Source organism: Hyperolius riggenbachi, chromosome 11, assembly GCF_040937935.1.
Source record: "Hyperolius riggenbachi isolate aHypRig1 chromosome 11, aHypRig1.pri, whole genome shotgun sequence".
Classification (NCBI taxonomy): Eukaryota; Metazoa; Chordata; class Amphibia; order Anura; family Hyperoliidae; genus Hyperolius; species Hyperolius riggenbachi.
The window spans coordinates 82,199,246-82,211,777 of record NC_090656.1 but is presented as its reverse complement, the minus strand read 5'-3'; the positions used below and the strand labels follow the sequence as shown (position 1 = coordinate 82,211,777).

General features: G+C 44.6%; 1 protein-coding gene across 2 annotated transcripts in view; it reads right to left on the bottom strand.

The window, feature by feature from the left end:
* LOC137537587 (C-signal-like) overlaps positions 1 to 12,532 on the bottom strand; it is a 65,333-nt gene that overhangs the window by 22,961 nt on the left and 29,840 nt on the right. For both annotated transcript variants that reach the window (XM_068259463.1, XM_068259464.1), the window contains exon 3: positions 7,011 to 7,198. In XM_068259463.1, coding sequence (XP_068115564.1) covers positions 7,011 to 7,198 — 188 coding nt within the window. The remainder of the gene's footprint in view (positions 1 to 7,010; positions 7,199 to 12,532) is intronic.

Genomic DNA, 12,532 nt, shown 5'->3' with positions numbered 1-12,532 from the left:
CTAGCAATCTTAATTAGGGCAGGGGGCAACCTAATATGCTGCTCGGATACCCCTTTTCAAAATTCGGATCAGATTCGGATCCGGATATCTCGCTATCCGATCCGGGGCGGATATCCGAGTTCAAATTTTCCCGATCTGAATCGGATATCCGACCCTAGTATCCGGCGGATTCGGATATCTGGGTAGAAAACCGGAAGTGGCCTTTCAATTGCTTTAAAAACGTTTTTTAGGGTATATGAGGAGGCATGTAGCATCATTATTTTGTAAAGGAGAACACTAATTGATGATGTGGGGACTTAAAATCCCCCCCACGTGGCACTTGCCACATGTCACTTGCCATGTGTCACTTGCCAAGTGTCACGTGGCACTTGCCAAGTGTCACTTGCCACGTGCCATGTGTCACTTGCCATGTGTCACGGGTCACTTGCTACGTGTCACGTGGCACTTGCTACGTGTCACGTGGCACTTGCTACATGTCATGTGGCACTTGCTACGTGTCACGTGGCACTTGCCACGTGTCAAGTGCCACGTGGCACTTGTGACAGTCAGACAGCAGAGGAGAAGACACTAGTGCACACTAACTGTCACACTGCCACTGCTCACAGCACAGCAGTTCTGTAGAAAGCTAACACAGTAGAACTACTACTCTAACAACTACTAGCACACCGACTGCAGTACTACAGTACTAACTACACAATAACACAGTAATCCTATCCCCTAATACCTAACCTAACCTATACCTAAGGCTAATAGCTGGCCTGCAGCACACACTCTGATTGTCACACAAATGACATCAAGCTAATTAATGATTTAACAATAGTGTAGAGATAGTGAAGGGGTTAATCACTTAACAGCTTATCACCGTGTACAGCCCTTGGCCCAGCAGCACTGGAGCACACACTCTGACTGACACACTATGACATCAATCAATCTAATTAACGATTTAACAATAGTGTAGTGATAGTAGTGAGGGGGTTAATCACTGAACTGCTTATCACTGTGCACAGCCCTTGGCCCAGCAGCACTGGAGCACACACTCTGACTGACACACTATGACATCAATCAATCTAATTAACGATTTAACAATAGTGTAGTGATAGTAGTGAAGGGGTTAATCACTGAACAGCTTTAGGTTTATAAATGTGCACAGCCCCCTTGCTAGGCCACCAGCACTGGAGCATTCCCAAGCTAGGATGATATGTCTCATCATGGCAGCCCTCCTTATTATACAGGGGGGCTGGCCAGTGTTACTTTCTGTGATTGAGTGCCAGGGTTTAGGCTGGGAGCCCTCTGATTGGCTCAATGAGGTCAGGTGAGGCTGGCCAGGGTTCCCCTCTGTGATTGGTTGCTAGGGCTTCTGCTGGGAGCCCTCTGATTGGCTCCAGGACGTCAGAGCCTTAGTTACAGTATTTCGGATCTGGATATCCACAATATCCGCGGATATCTGGGTTATGTGGCCAAATATCCGCAGATAACTAGCCGGATTTCTAGAGAAATCTGGAATCTTGAATCCGATCCGGATAGCGGAAAATGGTTCGGATATCCGGGTTACTCAGATATCTGGAATCCTGATGAGCAGCCCTGATTAGGGATATATCTGGATAGTTATATTGGGGGGAGCCGGCCTAATACTTATTAAGTATTAACTAAGGGAACACAATACAACATCCACTGTGAACCTAACCAGTATTTCTCTGGTCCGTCCTCGGTTGGACTATAGCGTAACTCTCACTGATAACTAATTATAAGCCATAAAACTCTTGCCAGTTAGGGAACATATTTTCAGTGCAGAGAATATATAAATAAAGGTTTATAGTTTGTGACATTGGAACATTAAAAGCCTGTGTCATTCAGCTGAGACAATAAAACCATTAAACCTACTTTTTTGTTGTTGTTGTTTTTTTAACACAAAATAAAATTGTATGATTTAAGTCATATTTAGAAGTAAAATAATGGAAAGAAAAGACAAACTGTGAACATTCAGGAGAAGCAAAGCAAGCAAGTGGTGAATTTACAGTATACATGGACTCCAGGAATTAACAATACAAAAAGATCCCTTGTTGGTCCACGAACCTGAAGGATAAGGAATGTGACAAAGCTATGGCTATTTTTTTTACAATTTGATGTTTGCAAAATGTGATATGCTAACTTTGTAGTTTGTAATGTAATTTAAGCTGAATGCCTCATTCGCAGCAAATTTGCCCAATTCCTGTCCTGCTACACCAGACTATTGAACCAGTGTTCTGATAGTGTGACTTGGAATAGCCTATGGGAAGCAACAGCTCCACCATGAACAGGTAGACCACACAGTCTCCCAGAAAGAATATGCTGAGTAGTGAAGAGTGTCACACAAAAAAAACCTATCCTCAGTTGCAGCAGTTACTAGAGAATTCCATTTGAAAAGTATCAGCACAAGAGCGAATGAGCCTCATGAGATTCATGAAGCGCAGTTCCATAAATGAGCAGCTGCATACATCCAAATCCATGGACAAAACTAAGCATCACTTGGAGTGATAAATAATGAGCCTCCATTGGACGAGCGAGTCCATGCTCACACATGCACAGTCCGGAACTCCTCGTCCTTGGAAATACTCGGAGACCCGAGTACTTCTGTTGCCTTCCGGGGAGACCCAAAGTCCTCTTCAACAATAAAATCAGAGCTGGAATGGGGGGCTTGGAAGTAGAACGAGGGGCTGTAGAGAGGAACGTGTAGGCTCCAAGGGATCCAGAACCTTCTCTTCTCTTAGATGAGCATCTATCTTTTTTTCGTGGTTACAATTGTCCTTTAAAGTAAACCTGAAATGATGGACTGTAAGAGTTTTATACATACCTAGGGCTTCCTTCAGCCCCCTCCTCCGTTATGGCTTCTGGTAACTGTCAGAGTCAGGGCTTACTGTCGCTGGGAAAGTTCTATGCCTGCACAGTAATACTGCACAGGACGCTCCCAGCCATGGGAGCGCCACGGGGGAGCACATGTAGCCGCGCTGACCAAAGCGGAGGATCCAGGAGGTGAAGGATGATGACGAATGGAGCGATCAGGCTGAAGTGGGCTGGAGGAAGCCCCAGGTATGTATAAAACTTTTACATTCCATTATCTCAGGTTCACTTTTAGGGAAAAGAAGAAAAAGGACCTGGAACATGGAACAGAGCAAACCTCTGTTTATGTGGCTTACTCTGTTGTCTTCTGAAGACTGGTAACCAGACACAGTTCATCCATCTAATACCATCATAGTTTTTCCTGTACCTATTGCTGAAATCATGTGGTTTGTGTATTGTTGTTATATAAGTTACAGTATTTGTATATTGGACGTATATTTATTTTTCATTATTGTCTCAGTTACACATTGAATTGATGTACTTGTGCAATGTTTTCATATTATGTTACCTGACATTTCCATGAATGACCTGACAACCCCACATATGATCTGGATTATGCCATATGACTGATATCAGTTCTGCTGATATCATGTGATTATCATTGCATTTAATGTACTGAATCACTTTATTATGATCAAAGAGCTACACATTATTAGGCTATCACAAGTTTTGGGAGCAAGGGAGGTCAAGCGTGAGTTTTAAATATTTTTAACTCAGTGTTCTATGTAAGATTATTCGGTACAATGTATGGATTAATAAAGATATCATTCAGTGTTATCTATGTTTCACATTTTTGTCTTTTTTTTTTCTTTTTTGCCTAAAAAAATAATTATGACACATTTCTGTCTGGTGGATAAATTTAGGCTTGACAGACGTCAGGAGAACGCCACGAGCCAGCATGCTATCTGTCAATTGTAACATTCGTTAGTGGAGAAATAAAAGACTTTGGTTGTGTTCAGAACTGGGGCTACATCTCTTGGTTCTAGTAAAGGGTAATCTCAATACTACGCCATACAAAGACATTATTGAGAACTGAGTGTTTCCAATTTTGTGGCAACACTTTTCCAGTTCCAGCATTACAATGTAATAGTATACAAAGTAAAGTCCATAAAGAAAGGGTTTATTGAGGATGGTTTGAAATAACCTGACTAGCATGTATGTTATGGTGGTACTGCTAGCTTGGAATTGGTCACGCTGGCATTGGAGCTGTCAGTGGCAAAAGCTGACATCTAGAGTTTCCCATTGTATCTACAATTAAAGTGAGCTCTCCCACAGTGCTCCAATGCTAAGTCTACCCCTAATGTTTAACTCTATCCTTCCAACCTGGTGACTGACAAGGTGCTTAGCCCTAGCCACCTCCCTAGTGCCTATAACTCTAATCCTCCCGTCCAGAGCCTAACTCGAAGCTTCCTTCTGCTAATACACTCATTTTGGCACCAAAACACTTCCTTGCTCCCAACCTAACCCAATCCAGCCTTCTGGTGCCTAAGGGCCACAATGCAGGTTGCTGTGCATTACACAAAAAGGCCCAACACCTGTGTTGCAGTGCTGTCAACTATGCTGAATGGGACAACTCGGTGTTGTGCTCAAAATGCATGCAGAAAGGCGTTGTAACAACACACAGCTGCACAGCACATCAGGATGCCCATCAGACAGTGCTGCCTATTGAATGTCAGATGTCTGTGCATTTGACACACTGACAATGCTTTGCTGAAATTTGCAATGCATCAGTGTGCTCAGGCCCTAACTGAGATTACACCAAAGGAAAATTGTAGGAGTACCCAGTTAACTACCTCACAAGTCCTACCATCGAGCTACCCATGGCTTACGCTGATGAAGGCTATAAAAGCTTGAATGCTAGAATATGTAGTTGTGTTAAAGTGACCTGGGCTACAAGCAAGTGGTTCTTGTTGAATGCCTGGCTTTTTAAGAACATAAAGAAATTACATATTTACTGGTTGTCCTAAAAAAAATGCCATTTGGGAGCAATTTCTTTCTCGGGTGAAGCCCTTGTAAATACCTTCTGTTTTAGGAAGGCAAAATTATACTTACCAAACAAAACTGAAACTAAAGCAATAAGGCAGGAAGTGCTAATACTGTTCTGAAAAAAAATAATCTAATTTTTCCAGTTATTTTGGTTAAAAAAAAGACAGATGTATCCATCATATTTAACCCCTCGAGCCTTCCTGATTCAGATACAAGAAAAGCTTTAACAGTAAAAATCTTCTCAGACTGGATCAAAGTTCTATTCTATTTGTGTATGCCCTTCATTTTAAGGAATTAATGCAAGCACCCTGGAAATGCAAATATAGAATTTATAGTGTACCTCCTAAAGTAAAGTATTCCACATTACCCGACGTTACAGTAAAGAATGTAACAATTGTATTTGCTGCGCTACATTTTCTATAGAAACAGTCCAAAGTGTGTGCTATATCACCAATCCTGCCCTCCACTTATTCCAAATATAGTGGAGCGCTATGCCCTAGATCACCTCAATGTGTTGTAGGCATATATTCAGGAATGCATTAGCACTCAATAGTCCTTACAGTCCAGAAGCTCTTCTCTAGTAGTTGAACTTCTTCCTGATGAACTACACCTTTAAAAACAATAAATTATACCTATATTTATACATTATACATATCATAGCACAAACTGCATGGAAACCATAACAGATCACCCTAAATGTGTTCTTATACTAAAACAAATAGGACAGTGGCAAGAGACAGAGGGACCACCACCAGTGGACTCAGGCAACCCCTTCTTCCCCTGCTCACTGTCAGCATTCTTGTGTCACTGCATAAAACAGCCACCAGGGCTTACACACGCTTGCTCTACAATGGACTTAAAGGACTTAAACAAAGTTGAAAATGTGTAAAACTGCTATTTTAATAAAATCCATATAAAAAGGGCCCCTGATGAATCATTGGATGACGAAACCGGTAGGGCAGAGCCTAAGGTCACATACCCCGAGCTGGAAACAAGAAGGATATCTTAAAGTGAACCTCCAGACTAAAAATCGACTCAGCAGCACTGAAAAGGCCTGGTGTTTCTTTAACAGTTTCACAGCATCAGAACTTTGTTTCTCTTATACAAGCCTCATTTTTAGCTGCACAGAAGAAAACTGCCCGGGCATTTTTACCCTGATGCTGTGCAAAGCATGATGGGATTTCTGATGTTGTTGTTCTCGTTCTGCTGTTTTGGTGCAATTTTTTTTATTTACATTTTGAACTTGACTTTTGAAGCCTAGCGCGTGCAGCTGGGAGGGGTTATCAGGACACAGGACAGTTGGAACTGTGTCTCATGCTCCCTGTCACCTCCTTTCAACCAAAAAGATGGCTGCCCCCATGACAAAGATGGCAGCCCCCACGAATCACAAACATTTGCCTGTTCTTTTAAAACAGGGTGGGTAAAAGATTATATTACCAATCTATTCTAATTAACGTAACTAATGTAACTTAATGGCAGTATGTTTGTTTAGACTGAAGTTCCCCTTTAAGATGCCATAACCTAGATGCCAGGGAGATGGCAATACGTAATGCTGTCAATGTGATGAACGGGCGTAACTTTTATCATTTTGCTAAAGTCAAATTTTCAGACCGAAAAAGACAGACCCTGCTGTGATCTCCCCTCCTATCACCCTCCCATTCCTTTCTCTTAAGGGGAGGTAATGGGGTGGGGAAGAGGAAAGAATGGTAGGATGATAGGCAGGAACATTACAGCAAGCTTGCCTCTATCTGTCTGAAATCTTTACTTTAACCAAAAGTAAACTTTTTCACAGAGTGATTACTGGGATAAAAGGAGAGGAATGGACAACATACAACGAAATTGGGTTACCTTAGGTAGCTTTGCCTTGGGTCAGGTGTATTTTAAAGATGCATAAATCATATATAATCATAGTAAGTGCGGATAAATTGTAAAAGAGAAATGGACTGCTAAGATATGGTTCCGCTCTCACATATTCTTGTCTGATGTGACCCAGAACTTAAAGCAGGAGATAAGGGGGAAGTGATGGAAGAAAAATATCCTATATTTTCCAGCTGCCCAGTTATTTGACAAGGTTTCTAAGCCATTTGCAAATACATCCCAATCCATCCACATTAGAACGTTATACTGTATAAATGTTTGTATTTTACCTTTGCCACCAGTAAAGGTCCAACCACATTTGTGGTGTAGACATGCAAGAAGTCATCTGCATCTGCAGACTCCAGTGTGCTGGGGACAGTTATGCCAGCATTATTAATCAGGACATTGAGCCCAGCTCCATTCAGATGGTTTTCTACAGTCTTTGCTGCTTCCTGAATGCTTTTGGCATCTGTGGTGTCTAAAAGTACAACACATACAATCTCAGTACTAAGTGGTTATCAAACAAATTTTCCAAAGTATAACTTTCAAGTACGAAAAAAGTATTCTTCTTAGTGAAAACAGCATAGGAACTGTCCACTGGCTATGCACAATGTTTTGAAACTGCAATATGCACAAAGAAATTCCTGTAAATTTTAGAGAAAATGATACAGATATTGGACTTTGGCTTTTTTTTTAAAGTGAACCGAGCACCATTTTTAGAACCCAGGGCATCTCAGTAATACATTAAAAATGGATGACAACAATATGTCTCATTATTTAACTACCTGCGGACCGCCGCAGTATGAATCTACGGCGGGCAGGGGGCGCTGTGGTTCTGACCTGACGTAAACTCTACGTCCCATTCACCGCGCGCCCCCCGCCTGTCCCCGCCGCTGTCGCCGCTCGATCTCCGCCGCAATGTGCTGCCCTGCCGCCTCTATGACGGCAGAGCACTGTGAGCCGGACAGGAGCCATTTTCATTGGCTCCTGGCCCTGTCATTACTGTAAGCTGTTCCCATTGGCTTACAAGGAGTGACAGGGTCAGGAGCCAATGAAAGTGGCTCCTGACTGGCGCACAGCGCTCTGCCGTCATACCGACGGCAGAGAGAGCAGCCTGTGGCGGGGACAGAGCGACCTGACCGGCGGGAGCGGTGGATTTTAGCGGCGCTTTGTCGGGAAGCGGCAGTTTACTGGACCAGCACCCTCTGGTCCTTAAGGGGGCAGAGGGTGCTGGTCCCGAAGCGGTTCAACCAAAACATCAATTTTACCTTTATTTTTTACATTTAGAAACTTAGCAGAAGTTCTATTAGCCTATTTCAGACAGTCTGCCTGACCGCAGAGGTTTCAGGCAGCTAAGGACTAATGTAATTGTTTTATTAGCAAGAAGTAAACAATATCTTTTATCAACAGAGGGGGGTGGGTAATTAGGACAACTGCTTCAAAAGGTTTATCCAGAGGGAAGGTGTGAAGATAGCATCTGTGACCTCTGTAAATAGGGACAGCTAGAAGGGGAGGGGGGATCATGGCAGCTCCTATAGCTATTAGAAACCAGGAAAAATTCCAGGAAAAAAACAGTGCTTAGTTCCCTTTAACTGCTTTTTACAGTTCCTGATCACTGTGATTGGCTCACAGTGATCAGGAGGTCAAGAGCAAATGAGAACAGAGCTCTGCTGTCTTTACACAGCAGAGATCTGTGCCTACTGGGACAAACTGTTGCATCCCATACTTGGGATTAGGCAGCATTAAAACTATGCTACATCAGGCTTAGGCAGCCTCAAGTGCGGCATAGTTTTAACCTCCAACGGTCCCGAACTGGTTAATTTTCAACACTAAACACCAAGATTACTTTTTTTGTTTTGTAGACTGCAATAACACTAAAGGTGCCCATACATTAGAACGAATATGGGCAGATTCGACCAAGAGACAGATTTATCTCTAATCGAATCTGATTAAAGATACATTTGTCTCTAATCGAATCTGCCCATACACTACAGGCCGATTCCCGTCCGATTTCAGCATGAAATCATCAGGGAATCAGCTGAGCCCGCCGCGTCTGCCCCGCCGCTGCCCCCAAAATGTATAAATGTATTTAGCGTAGTGCATTTATACATTACCTGTCCTGTAGCAGCTCGCCGGGTCCATCTGCCCATCTCGCTGGGTAAGTGTAACGATTGTGGAATCGTATTCGCGGTCAGCGCACCAGACGTGCGCTGACGCGGCGGATTTCCTCCACAAGCGTATATTTGAGGACACCCAGGCTAGGTGCTATGCACCCACAGAGGGCAATTCCCTCCGGCAGATGGCGCTGTGGAGTGCAGGCGAACACAGTCGCTGCACAGCCACAGATGCCAGACGGGAATTGTACAGATCCAGGACAAGGTACGATCAGGCAGGGCTGGATAGCCCACAAGAAACAGAGCAAAGGGACAGAACCAATGTGTGTCCACCAAACTAGTCGCCACCCAGCGACGGTGAACACACAACGGCGGAAACGAAGTGGGAATGCAATCGCAAGAATGGCGATTGCCGACAGAGACACAAGACTGAGCAAAACAGGGCACGAGGGTAGCAAAGGCACAGCAAATAATACAATAAGGAGATACGGAAAATAACAAACGCTAGCTAACCGCGAACACCGCACTCATTCGCAACAGTGCACGCGGTTATGCGTGGTCTCCATGTGATAAGCACAATAGAGACAAGCACGCTGTCAGGGACTTACCTCAGGGATCCCGCGACGCTGCCGTCTCCGCTGGTAGTCATGCGGACTCTGGCACTTCCAGGTCCGCGCCATCCTCTCGCGCGCACAGCAACCCCAGCGTCTATGGCAACAGGGGTGTGCGCGCGCATCCAGGTAACGAGCGGGGACGGACGCATAGAGGCAAGCGCCCGTCCTATACGCTCAGAAGACGTATCCTGTAGTCAGCTGACACTGCCAGTCAGCTGACATGATAGAGGGCTGCTGTTGGTTGTGTCAGCTGGAGATACAGCTGACACTTAGGCAGGGAATATTGCTGCATATTGATTGGTTGCTGTGTGAGTGGCCGGCCACTGATTGGGTGAGTGAGTGTATTTAAATCTTACTTCCTCACTAGCACATTGCCCGTGATAGCTTTAGCTTATGCTTGCTGGGTGTGATTACTACTGTGGATTTTCTGTGTACCGACTTGCCTGGATATCAACTACTCTTTGACTGCCGCCTGAACTGACCCTTGCCTGGAAATAACTACTCTTTGATTGCCGCCTGAACTGACCCTTGCTTGGAATATAACTACTCTTTGAACGCCGCCTGTACCGACCTCTGCCTGGACTCTGACCCTGATACCGTTTGTTCCTTCTGTACCGCGATACTTCTGATCTACTGTGTATGACCTTTGATTGTGCTGGACTGTGTTACCTCTTATCCTGTTTGGCCTGGAGGGTTATTCACTCACCCTGCATTCAGCCCCAATACTTTGCACACTTAAGGCCTGGGTGTAACCGAAGTCGGGTAGGTGTTGTCTCCTCACCTCCTGTTCAAGCGGGGACGCGCCACATAGGGTGAAGCGTGTGGTGATAGATTGGGGCATTGGGGCTGATTCGTGAGTGGATATTCTGACAGGTCTCACATTATCACGGGCCATATCCCCAAAATCGGCTATGGACGTTGACGGGGAACGTTCTCAAATGGAGGCCCTCTGTGACCTGGTGGCTCAACTCAGAATTTCGGTGGAAGAAGTTCAGAAAAGTTATTCGCAGATTCAGGAACAGCTACGTGCTCCAGGAACTCCTCCCACCCCGGCTTTTGCGGCCGCGGCCGCACCCGCACCTGCTCTACCTCCTCCAGTTGAGGCTGCACCTGTTCATGTGCAACCTCTCGACCATCAAGTGCCAGAACCCCGACTTCCTTTACCAGAGAGGTTTACTGGAGATCGTTCAAAATTCAGACTTTTTCGGAGCGCATGTTTTCTACATTTTTCACTGCTCCCCAGAACCTATGCTAGTGAAAACACTCGAGTGGGAGCAATCATTTCTCTACTTCAGGGAGAACCCCAGGCCTGGGCACTTCGGCTAGTAGAGCAACAACATCCAGCTCTTACCAATACCACCACACTCTTTGAGGCCTTAGCTGAACTTTATGAGGACCCCGGTAAAGGAGCTTCTGCCGAAACTGCTCTGCAAGCTCTCCGCCAAGGCAGGCGCCCGGTGGAGGAATACGTGACTGAGTTCCGCCATTGGTCCGGGGACACGGCATGGAATGATGCTGCTTTAAAACATCAGTTCAGGTTGGGACTTTCAGAGCAATTAAAAGATGAATTGGCCAGGGTAGGAGTTCCTGCTACCTTGAAGGAATTGATCCAACTTTCCATCCAGATTGATCGACGTCTCAGGGAAAGACGCCAGGAGAGATCCTCATCTTTTAGACCAGCATGGTCATTGTCTGTTCCTCCAGCTCCTGTTCCAGTTTCTGTTCCTTCCTCATCCACCTCTGATGATCCTGAACCTATGCAGCTAGGTGTTTCTAGACTTTCTGTGATCGAGAAAGCCAGGAGGAGAAAAGAGGGATTATGCCTCTATTGTGGGGGCTCGGGGCATTATGCTCAGGACTGCCCTATTAAAAGGAAGAAACAGGAAAACTCCAGCGCTTAGGTGAGGCCGAGGAAACTCACCTAAGCGAGCAGGTATTTCCTCTTAAATATGATCGTGTGTTGTTACCTATTGATATTGTCTGGGGTAGCAAGAGTTACCAAGGTCAAGCGTTTGTTGATTGTGGAGCTGCAGGTAATTTTATGGATCTATCTTTGGCACAGGAGCTCGGCATTCCTGTTTCTGCTTTTTCTGAAAAACTGTATGTGACAGCCATTGATGACACTCCATTGCAAGCTGGTCAGCCAATCTCTGTCACACCCGGTATCACTGTAAAGATTGGTGCACTACATTCTGAAATTTTGAAATTTTATGTGTTAAATATTCCCTCTAGCCCCATCATCTTGGGGTTACCATGGCTGAAGTTACACAATCCCACTATTGACTGGCAGTCTGGTCAATTAGTTAGGTGGTCCTCATATTGCAATAATGGTTGTCTCACACGTTTATGTCTAGGTGCCACTTGTGTGGAGGAGAAGTTACCAGAAGTGTATCATGAATTTGTTGATGTCTTTTCTCCTCAGGCTGTCCTGACAAGTTACCTCCACATAGGTGCTATGATTGTCATATTGACATTTTTCCAGGAACCATGCCACCTAGGGGAAGGTTATATAGCCTTTCAGGGCCTGAAGACCAGGCAATGAGGGACTATATTAAGGAAAATCTAGACAAGGGGTTCATACGTCCCTCCTCCTCCCCTGCGGGTGCCGGGTTTTTCTTTGTCGAAAAGAAGGATGGTGGATTAAGACCTTGTATTGATTATAGGGGTTTAAACAAAATCACCGTAAAAAACCGCTACCCCTTGCCATTAATTGAGGATCTGTTTGCCCAGGTAGCCGGGGCTAAGATATTTACTAAGTTAGACCTCAGGGGCGCTTATAATCTTATAAGAATACGACAAGGGGATGAATGGAAAACGGCCTTTAATACCAAGGATGGACACTACGAGTATTTGGTGATGCCGTTTGGATTATGTAATGCTCCAGCTGTGTTCCAGGATTTCATTAATGATGTGTTTCGTGATTATTTAGGACGTTTCCTGGTGGTGTATTTAGATGACATCTTAATTTTTTCCTCCTCTCTAGATGAACATCGGGAACATGTTAAGAGGGTCTTACAGAAACTCAGGGAGAATTGTTTATATGCTAAGTTGGAGAAATGCGAATTTGAAATTCAAGAAGTATCC